We start from the raw sequence: 22,411 nt of genomic DNA on the forward strand, positions 1-22,411 counted from the left end.
AAGTAATGTAGAGCCAGAAATGACAAGTGACTTTTACATATCATTTATTTATCTGGGTAAAAAGTGTCATTAACATTTAAAAGTGTTTTTCAAGATCGATCTAGCCAAGAGGGCAGCAGAAATTGTAAAATAAATAAATAAATAACCTCACACTTCTATGAACTTACTTGAAGTGACCAAAAAGAACTGGACTGATAACAATATAAGTACAATCACCCAAAGTCATAAAGATACTTCAAAAATAGGTAATTTCTTTATTTAGGAACGGAGACTGCAACACAGATTAATACTCACTTATCATTCATGCACACATCACATCCCACAAGAATCATCCCCACCAGACTCACATCACTCATCTGACATTAAACTGCCCACCTTACTGACTGGATGATGTCACAAGATGGTGGGCTGGCTCAAAATAATAGAAGGTTGAATATTAAATGAACAGTATATTAACTTATATAAACTTACAAACACCTGTATCAGAACTCAAATAGAATTATCCGAACTTAGGGGCCTTTTATACAGGTAAGCAGGTGTGTCTTTGGATAATGGCAAGTATTATGTATGACATCAGAATCAGAAAGGGTTTTATTGCCAAATGTTGAGCAGGTTTACAACATTAGGAAATTGCTGCGGTGCTTCAGTGCAAACATACTGTCATAAATTGCGCTTAAATAGACATGAAAAAATAAAAGTAAGAATAAGAATTAAAAGTGCTACATAGAAAGATATATACATGATATATACATGAGTGCAGGTGGTGATCAGTGCCAAACATGGAATGATGCAGTGAACACAGCGTAGGGTCATGTGTTAGTGGTGGGAACAGTCGTACGTTTATTGTTCATGTGTCCAACAGCAGAGGGGAAGAAACTGTTCTTATGGCGAGAGGTTCTGGTGCGAATGGACCGGAGCCTCCTGCCTGAGGGGAGCAGGTCAAACAGACTGTGTCCAGGGTGAGAAGGGTCAGCTGAGATCCGAGCTGCACGCCCCAGTGTCCTGGACGTGTACAGGTCCTGCAGAGATGGGAGTCTGCAGCCAATCACCTTCTCAGCAGAGCGCACAACATGCTGCAGTCTCTGTTTGTCCCTGATAGTGGCTCCAGCGTACCACACGGTGATGGAGGAGGTGAGGATGGACTCAATGATTGCGGTGTAGAACTGCATCATTGTCCGTGTTGGCAGGTTGAATTTCTTCAGCTGCCTCAGGAAGTACATCCTCTGCTGGGCTTTCGTGATGACGGAGGTGATGGTGGGCTCCCACTTCAGGTCCTGGGTGATGGTGGTACCCAGGAAGCGGAATGAGTCCACAGAGGTGATGGGGGTGTCAGTCAGGATGATGGGGGGGAGTGGGGCTGTGTGCTTCCTGAAGTCCACAATAATCTCCACTGTCTTCTGGGCATTCAGCACCAGGTTGTTGTGGCTGCACCAAGACACCAGACGTTCAACCTCCCTCCTGTAGGCAGACTCATCCCCGTCCGAGATGAGTCCAATAACGGTGGTGTCATCTGCAAACTTGATTAGCTTGACAGACTGGTGGGTGGAGGTGCAGCAGTTGGTGTACAGGGAGAAGAGCAGAGGAGAAAGAACACAGCCCTGAGGGGAGCCGGTGCTGATGGTCCGGGAGTCCGAGACATTCTTTCCCAGCCTCACATGCTGCTTCCTGTCCGTCAGGAAGTCAGTGATCCACCGGCAGATGGGATCAGGCACATTCATCTGGGAAAGCTTGCCTCGGAGATGGTCTGGAAGGATGGTGTTGAAGGCAGAGCTGAAGTCCACAAACAGGATCCTGGCGTAGGTTCCTGTGTAGGGCCATGTTGATGGCGTCATCTACAGATCTGTTGGCTCTATATGCAAACTGCAGGGGGTCCAGGAGGGGGGCCGTGAGGGTCTTGAGATGGGAGAGAACTAGGTGCTCAAATGACTTCATGACCACAGATGTCAGAGCCACGGGTCTGTAGTCATTTAGTCCAGTGATCCTAGGTTTCTTGGGGACAGGGATTATGGTGGAGGACTTGAAGCAGGCAGGCACATGACATGCCTGCAGTGAGGAGTTGAAAATGCCAGAAAACACTGGGGCCAGCTCGTTTGCACAGTGTCTGAGGGTGGCAGGAGACACACCGTCTGGGCCGGGAGCTTTTCGAGCATTCAGACTCTTAAACTGCTTCCTCACATCTGCTTCATGAATATGAAGAGTTGTGGTGGGAGGAGGTGGTGTGAAATCCTCTTTTGTGTGGGGTGAGGAGGGGGGTGTTGTAGGTGAAGTGTTTGAAGGTGGTGATGGCTCTATGGAGGGGGGAGAGGTGGGGGAATGAGTGTCCAAAGTGCCTCTATTGTTGGGGCCGTTGGAGGTGTGAAGGCTGCCTGATGGCTCGTCAAAACGGCAGTAAAAGTCGTTGAGGGTGTTGGCCAAGAGCAAGTCATCAGTGGAGTGGGGGGTTTTAGGCTTGTAGTTTGTGATATTCCTAAAACCTTTCCACGCAGAGGCCGAGTCATTCTCTGAGATCTGCTGCTGCGTCCACTTCTTTAGTGAACCTGTACTTGGCCTCTCTGTAGCAGTCCCTGTCTCCGCTTCTGAACGCCTTTCTCTTTTCCAGCCACAGCTTTTTGAGTTTAGGAGTAAACCAGGGTTTGTCATTGTTATAACTCACCCTGGTGCGTGATGGCACAATGCTGTCCTCACAGAAGTGGATATATGACATGTATCCTGAAATAAGATAAACTAACAAGAAAACTTCTGTTTACCTTTATTAGCCACTTGGCTTTGATAGTAAACAGTAGACAGACAGTAGACACTGGTGTGGCTTATTTAATGTTTTGTTCTGCGTTCAGCACAATATTAATTATTATTATAAATTGGAAGCGCTGTATTGTTGATTTTGTCTGCTATTCTCAATGTATGATGAATTCTAATGACTGTTTGTTAGCAATTTGCATACTCTCTCTCTCACTATATAAAACATTTATCTGGTTAAATTCAGTATGGTTCCAACAACAGTTTTCACAATAAAATATGTTAATGTACAGGGCTTTGGAGTTGACGTCACGCCGCAATGCATTGTGGGAGCGCGGCACCATTTTCGGGGTCTACGAATCAAAACAAACACACTGTGTTGGAACGACGATTACAAGATGCTTAAAAGCAGCTCAAAAGAGAATGAAATGTATAGAGACCGATTGCGTCCAGAGGCGAAGCAGCTGTACTTGCAGAAAATAGCGTGCATTGGAAATGTGGACCCGTATGACATACGGCCGTGGAGTAGAAACTCTGAAGACCAACCGCTATTGACGTAGCCTGACATATTCTCGTACCTTGTCTTTGGAGTCAGCGCGTACAAGTCGTCATTCAAACAAAGGTAAGTCAGCTCGAGTACTGCGAGTAAAATGCGTTTGATTTCCCTGCAAACATTCACATTAGTGCAGCATAAATTCATTCATGAGGGGAAATTACAGTGAGAACATGTGGACGCTGTTAGGTTGATGTGACATTGTCCTGAAGGATTTAGTTATTCTTTATGGTTAAAGAAATTGCACTAATTTATTAATGTTTATTATAAATAATTCTAATTATACATCTTGCTTCCATGTTTGTATCTTGTGTCACTAAAAATACATTTTATTTTAATTTTATATATTGACCTGCAGAATCTCCTTATCATATTAAGTGATTCATAATTGTCACTTTATGCTTTCTCCATCTCTAAAGTGATTACATTACACATTACATACTTTGGGTTCATTTTCTGCAGGCAGGTTTCTGACAGAACAGGCAGATTTACACTATAACATGCAGCGTTCTATAGATGGACACATAAAGAAATGAAAAATTACATGTATGTGCTAACATTCTAAACACTTTGTTACATTTATGATAAAGTAGATAAAACACATTTGTGTTGGCCTTGGCTCATAGTTCTTGTCTTTAAATGAACTTTGTCTGTGTGTGTTTCAGGTCCTGCACTCTCAAAGACTGAATGAACCAGCATTGCAGCCATGGGTCACTGTGAGCATCACAGGGGAGGTTGAAGCCGCCCACTGCACCTGTATGGCCGGAGTCGCAGAGACCTGCACCCACGTCACTGCTCTTCTGTTTAATGTAGAAGCAACAGTGTTGATCCGTGGCACAAGGACTGTTACAGATGAACCTGCATACTAGGTTTTGCTGGGTAATATGACCAAGATACAGTCAGTGGTTGGCTATAAGATAGACTTCTCCTCTTCAGCTGCCCAAAAAAAGGCTCTTGATCAAAACATAAACAGACCATCCGTATTGAAAGGTAAAAGGAGCCGTCCTCAAAACAGAAAAATCCCACCTGCTACTGTGGAGGAGTTGTCACTGCTATAATGCCATAATGTTTTATCTAGGGGTCTAGATTTATGCCTGTAGTGCACTGCCGTGTAAATAATTTGCATTTACTGAATATGTACTGACTGAGTACCACTGTTGAATAAAGAAACAAACTAATTTTTGCCTTTTTTTTATATTTTTATTAAAACCACTTTATAGAACATCACATCAGTTACAGTGTAGAATCCATGTCATTTATAGTTTACAAATGACAAAATGTTTACATAAAATCATGACAGTGTTTACATGATATCACCCACTACTAACATTACTTTATTTACTGTATCTTTTGAAAAACATAACGGTATTTATACAGCAAAAGACTTAAGAATATTTAACAGGAGCAGGTTTCATTTTCCCTGGTTTTATTATCACACTGTTCACCAAACGCAGTAAACACCATCTTATCCAGGAGGGTCACCTCTTCACCCTCACATGGAAGAAGTAATCTGATTGGCATGCTGGTATGTTTGAAGCAGGTCCCTTGTGTAGCGCTGGAACCCAGTCACGATGTTTCATCCATTTCATGGGCTGGTTTGCTGCAATAATGCCAAATAATTAGCAACTCTATAAATAGAAGGTAGTTCTGCAAAATCACTCAGTAGGATGTTTGTTCTAATTTGCTATGAGCTCAGAGTGCATAGAAAATAAAACTAATAGGCTATAAAGAGTGATATGAACATATTTAGAAGTTACCGGAATGAAAATGTCTGGAGCACCAACAGATATCTGGAGATGGAAGAGAACTGGATATCAGCTCGTCTCACAGCTGCTATCCAGGCTAGACGCCTTCGTTTGCTAACATCGATACACGAGCTGCCTCATGTTGCTTCCAGGTTGGGATCGGGACAAAATCCTTTCCACGCCCACCCCCGTGACATCACGCTCCAGCTTCAAACATACCAACAAGTTTTGTGTGCGCGCGCGCGTGTGTCACCCACACCCAACACGGGCTTGGAGTGCAGAGAATTTGCTCTCGGAGTTGACGTTAAGATAGTGATATTAAAAGAAAGAGGTCTCACTCTTCCAAACATCTTTGCCCGGCTGCAGAACTGTCGTACTCAATCTGTACTGAGAGAGAACAAAGGTTGGGGTACAGTGGAGTAAATTTGAATGTTTTAAATGTGTCATTTTAATTCAGAATATAAAAGATCGTAGAGGAAAATGTGGTATCTGGATTACTCAAAAGACAGTTTTTGTTTGTTTGTTTTATTAGTCCTTTATTTATCTAGGTAAAAAACTAATTGAGAATAAAAATCTAATTTCCAAGAGGGCACATAAGTACATAACATAAGCCTATTGGGTCGGATTTTTGCATTGAGTCTTCTTTCCGACGTGTGTGAGTTCATCTCACACACACACCGGATGCAAAGCACTTCCCACAAGCAATGGACACCTATTGGGGGCGCTATTTCTCCTATTTCTCTTGACCAGAACTGAAGAAACTCTGTACTTCAAACATGATGATTAAACACACAACAGTCAAGCCCATAATTATTCATACCCATGGCAAATTTTTACTTAAAGTTACTTTTATTCAACCAGCAAGTTTTGTTTTGACTGGAAATGACATAGGTGTCTGCCGAAAGAAAATAAGACAATGTACAAGACGTATTATTGTGGAAAAAAACATTTCTCAGCTCTCACTGAGGACCTGCAGCTGTGCATTGTGGCTGCTCACAAGTCAGGAAAGGGCTACAAGGCCATATCTAAATGTTTTCAAGTTCCAGTGGCTACAGTACAAAGTATTATTAAAAAATACAAGATGTTCCGCACCAGGGAAAATCTCAGACGATTTGGTTGGAAGCCAAAAGTGACACCTGTGCTGGCCAAAATAAAAATCATAAATTTTATTTTCAGCTAAATTTATACAGTGCTGTTAATCTATGTTACAAATGTGTAATTTTAAAATTTATAAATCCAGAATATAAAAGATACATACTGGATTACTCAGATTATTGGATACGACCTCTTTCTGGAGTGAAAGAGGAAGTTTTTGCCTTTCCAACCTACGGGTGGTGGTACTTCTGTGGACCAAAACGAAGTAAAGTCTGTACTACTTAAATTCACGGTTTAACATTTCTTTTCAACCACAATGAAAACTGTACGTCAGAAAAGGCAGCATAGGTAAGAACAAACTATAACAGCTAATCAACCACAACTTTAAATATGTTTGATTTTATAGTTTCCAACGTTTCTCAGCTCTCTTTAGTGTTTTAGGGAGAAAAGAGAGGACAGTGGTTCTTCTTACTTTTATTATTATCACTATTATTATTATTATTATTATTAATAATATTATTATTATTAGTTGTTGTAGTATTGGTAGTAGTAATAACAAAAGTATATACAACCGGACAATTTAACTGTGAATTAATGAGTTTACTGTATCAGTCCTGTGTATTTCCACTATAGAAAAATACTTTCTGTCAGAGGAAGGATTAAACGCGTCCCTTGGCCAGCGGAAACAAACAAACAAACAAACAAACAAACAAACAAACAAACAAACAAACAAACAAACAAACAAACAAACAAACAAACAAACAAACAAACAAACAAACAAACCCTCTGCACTCAAGTCTGCTGTGTCCTGAATGAGGGAGAACCACAGACACAAATGTCATATTGCAAATTTATACCACTGAGGCATGCTGGGTAACCAGGTGACTGAGAGAAAAAAAAGTGAAATTACATCAAACTGAAAAACGCAAAAAGCATCTTTTTAAGGACTAACTCTGCTGCTCTTCAAGAGTAGATTTAATTTGTGATGACAAATTGAATCGTTTTTTTAAATATTGTTTTATGTTAAAACTGGGATTAACTTGGATCTACTTTTTTACTTTTGAAAAACGTCTTTTAGACATTGGAGGTTACGTACATGTGTTTTAGGACTTTTTGAAACATAAGAATTAAAATATGCTTCATCCTTCAGGGCGGGGAGTTGTCACAGTTTTGGTCCCAGAAGGAAGAGATGCCATCTTACCCTGCTCCCTCAGCACCAAGCTGAGCCTTCAACATGAGGTCTTTGACTGGAAGAAAGATGGTCAGAAGGAGGTGTTCCTGTACTCTGCTGGCGACGAATACAATAACGGACGTCCGGGACAAGATGAGCAGTTCAAAGGTCGGGTCTCACATTTCTCAGAAGAGTTGAAGCTTGGTAACGCCTCCATAGTCATCAGAAACACCAAGCTGGTCGACAGTGGAGAATACTCCTGTATTATTCCACATCTTCACCCAAAGCAACAACGTTTCAACATTAAACTCATCGTTGGTGAGTTTTTCATATTTGAAAACATCCTGAAAACACAACTAAGATCGCTGCTTTACTCACTCCAATAATGTAATAACAGAGTTCTGCATTTATGCTGAGGTGGCTCTCACTGTTAGATTGTACAGATGTAACCACGAAGCAAACAGCAGGAGATAAGCTGATGATGCAGAGTGAAAACGTGTTGTTGTTGCCTTTCAGAACGTGTCTTTAAGGACCGATCAGGTGACGTCACAGGTGAGTGATGATGTCATTAATATCCGCAACGTGTGCTGCAGCTCTGCAGGCCTGAGCATCATTTGAGAAATGTTGATACTGAACAGCATAAACAGTTCAGTAAATCAGAGTCTGTGATGCTCTGCATTTAAGCACAGATCAGGAGAAACAGTGTTGAACCCTGTTTTTGATCTATAACCCCAATGTGTGTAAAATGTGAATAAAAATAAAATGCCACGACTTTCAGGTCTCATTAAATGATATTTCATTCAGAATAGAACATAGAAAATATATCAGATGTTTAAACTGACAAAAAATTATATTTTAGGAAAAGAAAAAGGGGTCTTTTTTAATTTGATGGCAGCAACATGTCTCCAAAATGGAAGTACAGCGTCAGGTTCACCTTGTGCAGCATTCTCTCTTCTTTTAACAGCGGTCCATAAACATCTGGGAGCTGAGGAGAGCATGTGCTGGACTTTGTGACAGGCATGATGGTGAAACATCTGCACCACATGTTGCCAAGTTCAGTATTCAGACTCTGCCACTATGAAGCTGTTTCTTTTAATAGATCCAGTGTGCAGTTTAGCATGATCTTGGGGAAGTACAGTATAAGAGGCCTGTGACTGGACAATATTGAAGTCCCTTGCCCACAGAGATTTCTTCAGATTTTCTGGAACTGCCATCAAATTCAAAATGATCAAATCTGGGTTCTGCTGGGAATGAAATATGGATTTGTGAGATCTGCAAATCAGAACAGCTCACAGTTAGCAGCAACATGAAGAATCTGAACAGGTTGTTGTGTGGCCTTGTCTCTCTGTGACACATGAATTTGAAGCTTTATTCAGAGTTCTGTGTGTAAATGAGTGAATGGTGCACAGCCTCTGGGTGCAGAGTTGTAGCACACAGTGCAGATGTAAACATCAGTGACATCGTCAGCCTGTTGATTTCTCCAGATCTGTCTTTAGTCTGAGACACTGTGGGTTACGGTCATGTGATAACACTCACCTGTAACAGTACTGTAACTGCAGTATACAGGGAGTGCAGAATTATTAGGCAAATGAGTATTTTGTCCACATCATCCTCTTCATGCATGTTGTCTTACTCCAAGCTGTATAGGCTTGAAAGCCTACTACCAATTAAGCATATTAGGTGATGTGCATCTCTGTAATGAGAAGGGGTGTGGTCTAATGACATCAACACCCTATATCAGGTGTGCATAATTATTAGGCAACGTCCTTTCCTTTGGCAAAATGGGTCAAAAGAAGGACTTGACAGGCTCAGAAAAGTCAAAAATAGTGAGATATCTTGCAGAGGGATGCAGCAGTCTCAAAATTGCAAAGCATCTGAAGCGTGATCATCGAACAATCAAGCGTTTCATTCAAAATAGTCAACAGGGTCGCAAGAAGCGTGTGGAAAAACCAAGGCGCAAAATAACTGCCCATGAACTGAGAAAAGTCAAGCATGCAGCTGCCAAGATGCCACTTGCCACCAGTTTGGCCATATTTCAGAGCTGCAACATCACTGGAGTGCCCAAAAGCACAAGGTGTGCAATACTCAGAGACATGGCCGAGGTAAGAAAGGCTGAAAGACGACCACCACTGAACAAGACACACAAGCTGAAACGTCAAGACTGGGCCAAGAAATATCTCAAGACTGGTTTTTCTAAGGTTTTATGGACTGATGAAATGAGAGTGAGTCTTGATGGGCCAGATGGATGGGCCCGTGGCTGGATTGGTAAAGGGCAGAGAGCTCCAGTCCGACTCAGACGCCAGCAAGCTGGAGGTGGAGTACTGGTTTGGGCTGGTATCATCAAAGATGAGCTTGTGGGGCCTTTTCGGGTTGAGGATGGAGTCAAGCTCAACTCCCAGTCCTACTGCCAGTTTCTGGAAGACACCTTCTTCAAGCAGTGGTACAGGAAGAAGTCTGCATCCTTCAAGAAAAACATGATTTTCATGCAGGACAATGCTCCATCACACGCGTCCAAGTACTCCACAGCGTGGCTGGCAAGAAAGGGTATAAAAGAAGAAAAACTAATGACATGGCCACCTTGTTCACCTGATCTGAACCCCATTGAGAACCTGTGGTCCATCATCAAATGTGAGATTTACAAGGAGGGAAAACAGTACACCTCTCTGAACAGTGTCTGGGAGGCTGTGGTTGCTGCTGCACGCAATGTTGATGGTGAACAGATCAAAACACTGACAGGATCCATGGATGGCAGGCTTTTGAGTGTCCTTGCAAAGAAAGGTGGCTATATTGGTCGCTGATTTGTTTTTGTTTTGTTTTTGAATGTCAGAAATGTATATTTGTGAATGTGGAGATGTTATATTGGTTTCACTGGTAAAAATAAATAATTGAAATGGGTATATATTTGTTTTTTGTTAAGTTGCCTAATTATGCACAGTAATAGTCACCTGCACACACAGATATCCCCCTAAAATAGCTAAAACTAAAAACTAACTAAAAACTACTTCCAAAAACATTCAGCTTTGATATTAATGAGTGTTTTGGGTTCATTGAGAACATGGTTGTTGTTCAATAATAGAATTATTCCTCAAAAATACAACTTGCCTAATAATTCTGCACTCACTGTACTGTAGTACTGTTGTTTAATTTACTTTGGATAGTTTTTTATGGTGATTAATTTAAGGAAAATGTCATTTTCAATAACAATAACATTACAGAGTATATAATATAACAGTATATTAGTCTCCGTGACCTTGTGCTGCAGCTGTAGCTTCATGCTGTGCTCACAGGTGCAGCTCCAAAGCCTTTTGTTGGGATCCTGAACATCACGGAGGACGGGGCGCTGCTGAAGTGTGAGGTTCCAGGTGCTTTTCCAAAGCCTTTGGTGGAGTGGAAGGACAGCGATGGAAACATCCTTCCCGCTGAGGAGCCGCAGGTGTCGTACAGAGGAGACCGCTACTACGTCACCCTCCTCATCGCTGTGACCAAGACAGACACCAACGTCTTCCGCTGTGTAGCCACACAGCAGGAGATCAGCCATGTGACTGATGATGAGATCTACGTGCCTCACTGTGGTAAGATTTCTTCTTCTGTTCTCATTCTTGGTGGAATTTTCAGGTTTTAAATAGACGCTGTTTAACAGTAGTTCTGTCTACTGTTCTGTGCTGTATTAACTTTTTGTTTAACGTGTTTCAGAGAAAACAGCTGAGCTGAAGTCCTGCTGTGGAGTGGCTGTGGTTGTAGCAGCATTTTGTGGTGGAGCTCTGAGTACTGCAGTTCTGTTTTTAGTTATAAAGTACATTAGAAGATGGCAGAGAGGTGAGAATAATGATGGATTTCATATTCAGCATTAATTTTGACATACAGTATGTGTGAGGTGTAAAATTCTCAGTATTTTATGGATGAATCTTTTGGTTTAATCATCATAATGCTCTGGATTGGCTGCAGTTTTTTTACAGCAGGTATTTCTAGGCATATTTATCTAATTTGTCAAGCTAAAAAGAGAAAGAGTGATTCTTTAAAAAAAACCCAAAAAACTCTGAGTTATCTATTTGCCGCAGAGGTACAAGAAGACATTTAAGGTGATGTTAGTGCTGAGCGATTGTCTCCACACTCTGACCATCTTATCGTCCTGCTGTATGATCACTAATGCTGTGTCCCATCAGCACCAGGGGCAGGTCAGTGGGTGGGTGATGGGCTTAACATGCAATTCAATTCAATTTTATTTATATAGCGCCAAATCACAACAACAGTCGCCTCAAGGCGCTTTATATTGTACAGTAGATCCTACAATATGACCCCCTATGAGCAAGCACTTTGGCGACAGTGGGAAGGAAAAACTCTCTTTTAACAGGAAGAAACCTCCAGCAGAACCAGGCTGAGGGAGGGGCGGGGCCATCTGCTGCGACCGGTTGGGGTCAGTCAGTAAAGCAGCAATGGACACTCTCACAGTGAACTACTGTGGGTCTCACCTGGTTTGTGATCATCTCCAAGTGTTAAACTCCAAAAGCTCAGGGACTCAAACCACAGACAGAAAACAGTAAACCATGAGAGACTTTGGGCTGTGGATTCACCACACAGTGCCTTAAAATCAGCAGAACGTGAACCTGTAACACTCAAAGGCAGCTTATGAGTCTTCATCCAAGAGAACCAGACTGTACATAATTTAAAAAGCTTTAAAAGGTGGAGACAAAATCAGCTGCTTTTCGTTCTTACAGTATCACTCAGCTTCTCAATTTGTATGAGCCAGTAGCTGCTCAAAGCTGTTAAACTGCTGTGACTGTATTTTAACTTGAACACATTCCTGATCAGATTCTCTTTTTATTTCTGCTTTACTATGTTTTTCGTGTTCCTGTTGATTAAGCTTGTTTGAGGAGAGTTTGTCTGTACTTGTAAAAGTGACTTTAAAAAGATTGTAAGCAATAGAAATGGTGACTTCCAGAATTATCTTTGTACTCTTAAAGCTGATAATGCTAATGACCAGATTTGGGGAGTAACGGAATACATGTACCACCGTTACGTATTTAAAATACAAAATATGAGTAACTGTATTCCGTTACAGTTACCGTTTAAAAAGGTGGTATTCAGAATACAGTTACTTTGTTGAAATAAATGGATTACACTGCGATACTTTCCTGTTTCATTTTGTCGCGGGTCAGGACTGTTTGGGTTTTGTTTGACAGCTATGCTCTGTTGTTCCAGGCGGTAGCATGGCAACTGTGGTTATGTGTTATGTGTCTGTGAGCGCGAGGAGGGAGAAAAAGGCGAGTGGAAAAGTAGAGTTGTCATTGAGCAGAAACGGGAGCTGGAAGCATGTAAATATAATAATAACCACTTCAGCCAAGAAGAGTGCCTGACGAGCCCAGTTGTAAGTAAGCTATTAAGACTCGACTGTACAACGTGTTCGTGTTTTCCTCCGAAACAATAAGTTCCGTTGGAGCAGCCTTTCAACGCCTCTCTCTGTCTCTCGCTAGCAAACTTGACCCAGACAACAAAGTAAAGCAACTTTTTCAGCTACAGCCCTACACGGAACCCGACGTATTAGTCAGAGGTCCCTTTACTACGGTTCGGACCTTCAGTAACAGTAATAAATCACACAGCAATAGTACATTCACGTAGTTGTAAAAAGCATGATAATATATTAAGTAATCCAAAGTATTCAGAATACGTTACTGTCATTGAGTAACGTAACGGAATACATTACAGAATACATTTTGGGGCATGTATTCTGTAATCTGTAGTGGAATACATTTTAAAAGTAACCTTCCCAACACTGCTAATGACATACTTATACTATGCTACTATACTACTTATACATACTTAATTGCAATGCTACAATCAAAATGCTAATTATATTTAACCGTGTGTTTTATTTATATTATGTTTTGACTACTGAATTAATAGAAAAGATCTAATTCATGACATGAAAAATTTGTATCGCAGTTTTTAAATAAAAAGCACCCAAACATCCTACTTGTGTGGCTGTTATGTTTGTGTAGCTCAGATATTGATCATCACAGCAGATAAAGATGAAGGATTTGCTTCTGTCTGTTTTCTTTTTGTTCCACTGATGATTTTCTTGTTAAGGACGATTCTCCAGTAACAGCTTTACTTCTTGCATGTCACAGGCACTGGTCCATTTTAGTTCTTTTCAGCTAAGATGAGATATAAGTTCAGGATCAAAAACAAGTCAGAAAAGGAAGATTAACATCAACATTTTAAACCCCGTGGCTTTATCCCTTTGCGTCTTTCTTGTTAATCTAATTACAAGATGCAGTTCCCACATAGTCCACCAGAGGGCGACCACCTGCATTCTGTGAACCAGCAGTGCAGTAGTTAAGGACTCATATTGAATTGTACTAAGCTGATCTAACAGCTGCTTTTGGAAACTTGAAGGATGCACAGATCTGGCAAACAAAGTCAGTAATGGAAAAAAAATACACCTATTCATGTACGGAGAAGCACCTGGTAGCGTTCTGTTCCCTGCCCTGTGATTGGTGGAGGAATTCTGAAAGGAAGTTAGGTGTGTGCACTCAAAAAAATGAAACGTTGACTTTAATTAAAATTATTTTGTCAACAGGTTCCACGAAATTGAATTATGTTAGTTTAAAGCAAAAATCTTTAGTTCATCTAATTTAAAAAAACTACTTAAGATTAACAAGACATATTTAAGACTAACTAAATCAAGTTATGTTGTATGAACAAAGATGATATATTTTCAGGTTAGATTAGTTACTTCAACACATTTCTTATTTGTGGCAGTAAAATGTTAAATTTAAGTTAGATTAATTCAAATATTATATTTTCAGCCACCTTGTGCTTTATTAATTAGTTTTACATAAATCTATTTTGTCAACAGGTTCCACACAAATGAATTAAGTACATCCAACTTATTTTTTAAAATTTCTTTTATTGCCAACACATTCAGTGAGCATTTGTGTAAACCCAGTCCAAAATAAAACACAACAGCTCATTAGGGTTAGTAATTAACAGTATGTAGACAGATGCAACATCAAGACTTTAAATTAAATGTCTGTATCTACCAGAAATAGAAGAGAAAAAAAACGCATTGAAGATCACATAACACATTGATAAGATGACACTTGAGTTATGCACATGTGATGCTAGTAAGGTCTGTGAGTGTTTTTTTCTTTTAGTGTCTAAAATGGATAGCAAAGTTGCTATTTGCAATGATTGCTTAGGGTCAGTCCAGTAACACAATGCCAATGAAGTGCTTTCCTTTAACAATGCAAAGTGAAGTGTCCACCTCAACAGCCACAATTAAAAAAAAATTTATGTAACAACAACAACAACAACAATAATAATAATAATAATAATAATAATAATAATAATAATAATAATAATAATAATAATAATAATAAATAGTCCACTGATATTAGCAATCAAAGAAAATTACATCACCATCCCAAATAAAACTTTAACAAAACATGCCAACATTATGGTCTAACAATAAAACAGCTTGTCAGCGTTCAGTTTTTTTGCAACAGCACAGCAGTAACCATTTAACACTTGCCACTGTCAACATTTATTTTACTAGTGTTTGGGCAAAAAACTTCAGATGTAAACATTTTAACATGGAAACAATTGTTAGTCTTTAAAAGTCCACAAAATATACATTCATCCTGCATTCCCAACTTGGATGATCTGATATCCTCGTGTTGGTGTTGTTCCCAGACCATCATGAAAATGTTGTCACATTGTTGTGACGTTATTCTTTTGCGCGCCAAGCCATTCGTGCATTTATGAAATTCCAATGTTGCAAGGACAATATCAATTCTGCTTACTGTTTATTAAAGGGTTACGGTTAGGGTTAGGGTCAGTTGATCGGCGGACAGAGGCGGTTTCACGCAGCTTAAGTACAGTTTTTTGTTTTACGCCGGTTTTTCCCGAAGTCGCAAAAGTATGACGTCACAACATTCTGATTGGTCACTTGCAATGTTGATCCTGGAACAACATTTAGTATGATGATCTGGGAACAACACCAACACGAGGATATCAGATCAACCTCCTAACTTACCCTTATTTTTAGTATGTATTGCAATTACCTTTACAATGCACACAATGTAACACAAACTGAATATGAACATATTTCCACCTCATAACAATATGCCTTGAACGCTAATATACACACCACCCTTCAACATTTCTGGTGCAGTATCATCTCTCAATTAAATCCTTTAAATCTCAATACTTTTGATTGTCTCTTACTAGCCCCCCACAACAGTAAAATCTCTCAAATTGTAGTAGTTTACAAACTTTTCAAAATGTTCTAAATTTCTCTTAAATGTAATTTTCCCGTTATCTGTCATTTACAAATTACCATTTTATTCCCAGTCAGCCTCCGAAAAACTTCTGTCCATCTGACAGAACATTCATCATCCAAATTAAAGGTTGGCTTATTCATTCAGTGTATTCTTGAGCAACTGTACCTTGGTCAAGAGTATGCTGACATACAGATGAAGGAAGAGCTTCTGAAGTACTTCAAAGAAAGCTTTCAGTCTTGAGGTTAACTGAGATTCAGTGCATATATCCCACCCATTAAGAGTGCACATGCAGAGGCCAGGTCTTCCAGGTCATGCAGGACACACTAGATGGTTATACCCACATCGGCTGGAGGAGTGCTGGCATCAGCTCTTTCGATGGTAAAGATAGCAAGGGTAATTTGTTCCAGCTCCCTCTGAACAGCTGTAGCTTAGACACAAAAACATAGGAAAATGGCATCCAGTTTTAAAAAAAGAAAGATAAAGGGCCAAAGCTACCCTTTAATGACGTAAACACAATATTAGGAACATGCACCCCAGTGTGCCACTATTTCAGACTACAGATTCAACGATAAATATAAATAGTTTGGGTATACAAGAAGATTTCCCAAAACATTTAAACAGGTTCCATGCAAATTACAACAACAACAACATGCAACAACATTAGTTATTCAAAATTTGGTTTAATACAGATAAAAAACTAAACTAAAATTACCAACCAATTATTCTTTGAAGAGGATGCTTGGGTCTTCATTCAGGTAAAAAGGTAGTGCCCTGAGGACACACTCCCTCCCCTTTTCAATACTTTCCTTCTGTAGAGAGTAGCAGAGATACAGGAAGAGAAAACAGATATACTTTAGGATGACAGAAACTCACATTATACGCAAAATGAATGACATATCCACTGCACAGATAGACATGTACACAAGACCAACTACCGTATTTCCCGGACTATAAAGCGCACCTAAATATTAGCCGCACAAGCTAAAATCAGGGGAAAATCCTGTTTTGTACATACATTAGCCGCACCTGACCAAAAGCCGCAGGTGTTTCAATGTTGACTTATCATATGTAAGAGAATATGCACAAAGGGAATTGTCAGGAAAGAGATGGCTGTTTGGAGACATCACTTTTATTAATATTTTGAAAAACAAGTTATGGGTACATATTTGCACATGTAGTACATAACAATAACCTACAGCACACCAGAACAATAGATTCGGCCTACCTTTTAGGCTCAGGTGCAGTGACACAGCTTTAACAAGAAGAAAAGTCAGTCATTCACCACCATCTTTCTCTTCTTCCGCACTAAAACCACCAAAGTCCTCTTCTCCAGTGTCGGATACAAACAGGCTCATGATGGCTTCGTCATCCACTCTTCTTCTCTCCTTCGTTGTCACTTTCAAAACCAAAGAAATCCTCATTGTCAGAGTCGAACACCCTCAGAAGGGCCGTGGCGGTGTCCTCCTCTCCATCATGCAGCAGTCCAGCCCTTCAAAATCCGTTGGTGATCGTGGATGTTTTCACACTTTTCCACGCTGTCAGAATCCACCGGTGGAGTTGGGCATAACTTGCTTTTTGGGCATAACTTGCAAGTTTATCGCCGCTCATCATCCACGACTCCCGCTGAACGCGTAGCGCTACTTTGAAGTTTGTTTTTCGCGCTACTTCGTACGGCACTACGTTGCCTGGCGGACGGACATGTGACTAACATACCACTCTTGAACCCCGATCCTTCCGCCAGGCAACGTAGTGCCGTACAACAGCGGAACACACAAAACAAATCGTCTTACGATATGACAAAAATCACGGACAATCCATAGAAAAGCCGCACCTGACTAAAAGCCGCAGGGTTCAAAGCTTGTGCAAAAAGTAGCGGCTTATAGCCCGACATTTACGGTAATCATCACATGGACATGAATAGTTAACCTGTTGGGCAGGGTTTCCACCACATTATATATGTCCATAATGGAGGTAAAGACAAACTAATACATCATCTTTTTTGCATTCAAAACATAACATAAAAACATTCACTTCTGGTTTAACCTAAATCAAGGGATCAGATTTTACATATGTTTAGGTAATTTAAATTTTCCAACGTTTTGAGTACCAAACTTTGTCTTGCTTAATATAAATGTAAGTGCACTGTGCAGCTACCATACACTAGCTGTTTAAATTTGAAAATGATCTTATTAGCCATAATATTTTGCTACCAACAGAATAACGCACCTGTGTGGCTGGGGCCAAAGTTTGTCTAATTTTCTTCCCTGCAACGCCTCCTTTTTTCTTGAAGACTTTTATGAGCTGGTCAGTGTATTGGTCAAGTTGTGTAAAAAGCCTTGGAACATGTGCAGCAGTAGTAATCCTCACATATTCTGCTTCCACCTGAAAATATGTCAACAAACACAACATACTGTACTGTAAATATACATACTATATGTACACATATACAAACTAAAACTAATGTAGTAAGACCTCATTAAAGCTATAATTTTAACACAAACATTTACACAAAATGCTAATGGAGCCATTACAGCTTTTATTGTTATTTATCAAGTTCCAAAAAATATTGATCACAGCTGATCTGAAAAGAATTTCATGCCTCAGGCCCTTGAACTGCAACCTTTACCATGGTTCAGATGTGGAGAAGAAATAACAGGGGCATGGGATGGGTCACAAAAGAAAACTTAACTTATAAAACAGTTTTGTTTTTAAAAGTATAACAGTTCACATACCACATACAAGCTCAGCAATACCACATACACCACATCAGTATAGGAGGGAGCAGGTAAAGGCAGGATCTGAGATTTATAAAGAAAAAAAAATTAATTCCTTAATTTCAAGAAGCAAATTATTGTTTGAATTACAACTAAATAAAATACTACTCAGAAGAAAAGCAAGAGATTGACACTGCCATGTGCTAACTTTCTATAGAAGCAATTATCACCAGGTCTGTCGACCTCCATTGTCTGTCCACTCATATGTCTTGAATAATTTTATTAAAAAAATTAAGTGTGTACTTTCACAAACTGTAATTTATAACTACATTGATATGTATAACTCCGCTAGGAAACATGCTGTATTTACAGACCATTTTTACATAATACAGATTACTGATAGAGCAGAACAATGGTGTCACAGTGGGTTTCGCCCTTGACTTTTTGGATTTTAAATGTCACTTTATGCTATCCTTGCTATCCTATTCGATATTTCCGACTTTCGGATTACAGAAAAGGAATCCCAAGAAAGCAAATGGAAAAATAACCCCTTGAAAGAATAACCCCATGAACCCCTGTAGCTAATCCCTTAATAAAACAAAAAACAATAAAAATGTTTCTTACACAGTCCACAAAATAAGCATGTCCAGGACCCAGTAAAACTAATGTAAAACAAGCGCACGCAAACGATATAACATGTCTTGTAAGACAAACGCAAAATATAACCATGCTGGACATATAGATACTACACAACATAGTCAAAGAAAAAAAGTGGTCTTACCTCTCAAAGAAACAGTAGCTTGGCGCCAAAACAGCCTTTTTCAGTTAAATTTGAAGTCTTGCGCATGAGCAGGCACAAGCCGTGAAACCTTCTTGTTCTGCGCGGTTTCATTACAACTGTTTTTGCATTACTGCCACCTTGTGGATATACAAGGTATATCGATCCTAATTGACTTAACTTAAATGTTATGCGATCAAGTAACACATTAGTATTATGTACGTTGAATAATAGACACAATTACGTAGACTTGATTAGAAAAACATATGTTAACTTAACAAAAACATATATTTTAAGTAAAATGAAAATAAATAATTAATATACACTGAACAATCCACCTCATTCATTTTTTTGAGTGTGGGGACAGAAGCTGAGAAGAAGAGCGGTATTACCTGATCCGTACAGATTAATAAAAAGCCTCTCATCTGCTTGACGACAGTGATTTATTCACACGTTCCTTAAAACCAGGTAATTGGGATGCTATATAACTATCAACAGCTCAGTAGCTTTATGTCATGGAGCATGTCCGATATTTGAAATCAAAAAGGGGATAAGACAAGGATGTGCTGTTTGTCTGGGCTCATCTATGGTAAATTGTCTGGTTCTCATATAGCGCTTTTTGTTTTTTACGGTATCTGAGCACTCAAAGCACTTTATACAACTAACAAGTTATTTTGGTGTCATGGTGTTTTAAAGCTTAAATGGGTAAAGTCCTTTCCTTATAGCAAACAGTCATTCTGGTTCATTATGCCTCATGTAATATTTTTAAATTCTGGAGGAATAGACTTTTAAGTACGCTTTGACTTTGAATCTCATAGATTGCCAACCACTTTCTCTGACTTTCATCAACAGGTTCTTGTCTACTGGAAATTAATTTATAGGCACAATTTCACACCACATAATGCAGCAGTAACAAAATATTTGTATTTCGTCACTTCCCACCTCTGTACTTAAGAGAATCAAGTACAGAGCAGGCTCTTCTGTGTTTTCATGGCAGCATGGAAAACACTTATGCTTACTCCAAGCACCGCTGCGAGTTTGGCCGTCAGTGTCAGTTTTCAGATTCGCCTGCTGAGCTGCTGGTGGACATCCACCCGGACCCAAGCCTGGCCCTCAACTTCAGCCAGAAGAGCCACTGGGACCTGGCCACGCAGACAGGTGTGGAGATGTCAGAGCACGAGGTGAGCCTCACTCCCAAGAGATCATGGGATAATTATCAACTAAATGATCAAAATCAAATAATAAAATAATTATTACAGAAAACGTTAAAAACAAAATTGTATGAATCTGAAGGGTTTTGATGCATGCAGACTGAAATGACTTATGTCAGTCTGAAATTACCTGCCACTTAAGTAACTTATTACTTAAACTTCATTCCAAAAAGTTTGAATAGAGATACAAGACTAGAATATGTGACCGTGATCTGCCAGAACTTCCCAGTCCCAGTTTCTTATGTGGGCCCTTGGGAGAATTAATTGCCTGCCCCATCATAGACTGTGAGCCTGAGGAGCCATGCTGATGGTTTTCTTTCATTTTTACTGCAGCGTTTCTTTGTAGTTTGTAGAGATGGAGATGTTTTATTTTTCTGAAGACATCTCAGGCTATTGATGAGTTTTAGAAATTATTTATGAGTCGTGGACACTGTCAGATCAGCCGCCTTTACACAGAGAAATGTGAATACTCTAGAGTTATGGGCAAGGATAGCTCAGTAGGTACAGTGGTGGTCCTATGATTGGAAGGTTGGGGGTTCGAATCCACTGAACGGCTCCCCCGAGGTACCCCTGAGCAAGGTGCTGTCTCTACGCACTGCTCTTTGGGTGCCCAGTGGCTTCCCACTCCTTCTCTGAGTGAATGGGTTAAATGCAGAGAGGGATTTTCCCTCGGGGATCAATACATTATTCATTATTATTATCTTGGTCCCTCATTTATTGCAGCAGGGGTTCTCAGAATAACTAGCCCCTGGTCACGCACTTTATACACTTTTTTCCACACACACACACACATGAACATTGGTCACAGTTCTCACAATTGATTCTCAAAGTGCAAACCTTTGTAGATTGCAAAACGTAAAAGTATTATTATGCCGCGGTTTGTCTTCATCTGCCCGCCACTTTCGTGCGCCTTTTTCCCTCGCGGTGCAGGTGTCTATTTCCGAATGAGGCTCATAGTTATGGGTGTTTTTGTGCTGTTTTTTCTATTGGACGTGATGGTTATCAAAACCAAACGTGATAAATTTGGCAAGCGCAGGAGACACGGCACGGAGCAGATTTGTCAATCAGGCTGCAGAATGCAATGCTGTACGGTGCAATAAAAAATCAGCGAAAAAGCAAAGCAGTGACGGATGAACAGCGGGACCACTGTGTGCTGTTTATTAATAAACAATAAAATATATTCCTAAATGACAACATGCATAAAAGCAGAACGGTATTTGTACGTCTAAATAGCGGTGGCTTGCTAGCTTTTGTGCGGCTTCCCCGGGTCAGTGAAAACTTTAGAGAAAACTTAGGAGAAATGAATGAACTTACCAGGTTGCCCGATCTCTTTACATATCTTCCTCCAAGCTCGGTCCTTTATATTCCTGTCTCGGTACTGAAAGCAGCTGGTGTCGTACAGCTCCGAGTTGTTTGCTACAGCATTGATTAGCCTTCCCCTCCATTGAAGTATGAAAGGCTTTGGCTGGACCTGCCCCTTTGACCTAGGTAACAGCCACGTCACCAGGCTCCTGATTGGTTGTCGCGGTGCGATTTGACGCTGGAGTTCAGATTTTTCCAACTCGAGCAGTAGACGCGAAACGCGCGTATGCACAAAATGCAACACAAAAACTGACGCGCGTGGTTTTATTCGCGCGTCAAACGCGCCAGACGCGCTACACTGACGCGCGTTTCACGCGTTTTGGCGTTTTCGCGATGCAAATCTGCTTCCGAATTTTCGCGGGACCCGCAGTCGCGCGTCATCGCGCCTTTCCATTGACATTACATGTAAACCTGACGCTCTATTCGCGTCCATCGCGTTCGGTGTGAATACACCGTTGATCCGCGACTTGTAATACCACTCACTAATACTCACTTTTAGATGCATATGAATAAAAGAAGGAGTGATATAAAAGTGACATGCTGAATGCTGCCTGTCTAAATGAGAGCCGTTAACTTGCTGCTTGGTTTTTACAGTAAAAAGGGGCTCGTTTGTCTATTGTACAGGCCTGTCTCTTTACTACCTCAATTCTCAAAAGTTCTTGAAAAACTGTTTAAAAACAGACTGGAAAAATTTATAGATAAACATAAACTACTCACTGAGAGTCAGTACGGATTCAGATCAAGCAGATCAACATCATCGGCAC

At 40.2% G+C, this 22,411-nt stretch overlaps 1 protein-coding gene and 1 long non-coding RNA gene across 3 annotated transcripts; one reads left to right on the plus strand and one right to left on the minus strand.

Annotated features, from left to right (window-relative positions):
- Positions 1-7,230: 7,230 nt before the first annotated feature.
- On the plus strand, positions 7,231-11,245 carry LOC113020051 (V-set domain-containing T-cell activation inhibitor 1-like). Of its 2 annotated transcripts, XM_026163717.1 has the most exons (4): positions 7,231-7,618; positions 7,817-7,852; positions 10,588-10,872; positions 10,994-11,245. In XM_026163717.1, exons 1-4 carry the CDS (start codon positions 7,264-7,266, stop codon positions 11,149-11,151), a joined length of 834 nt encoding a protein of 277 aa, XP_026019502.1. In that variant the 5' UTR covers positions 7,231-7,263; the 3' UTR covers positions 11,152-11,245. The 2 variants fall into 2 exon arrangements, with proteins under 2 accessions (XP_026019502.1, XP_026019503.1); XM_026163718.1 differs by lacking the exon at positions 7,817-7,852.
- Positions 11,246-15,301: 4,056 nt separating this feature from the next.
- LOC113021072 (uncharacterized) lies at positions 15,302-19,388 on the minus strand. The gene is made up of 5 exons (XR_003272259.1): positions 19,078-19,388; positions 18,315-18,380; positions 17,809-17,964; positions 16,299-16,391; positions 15,302-16,009 (listed from the first exon to the last, which is right to left on the minus strand). It is a non-coding gene; the product is annotated as an uncharacterized LOC113021072 (long non-coding RNA).
- Between the last annotated feature and the right edge of the window lie 3,023 nt (positions 19,389-22,411).

The sequence above is a fragment of the Astatotilapia calliptera genome, chromosome 4 (assembly GCF_900246225.1).
Source record: "Astatotilapia calliptera chromosome 4, fAstCal1.2, whole genome shotgun sequence".
NCBI classification, from domain to species: Eukaryota; Metazoa; Chordata; class Actinopteri; order Cichliformes; family Cichlidae; genus Astatotilapia; species Astatotilapia calliptera.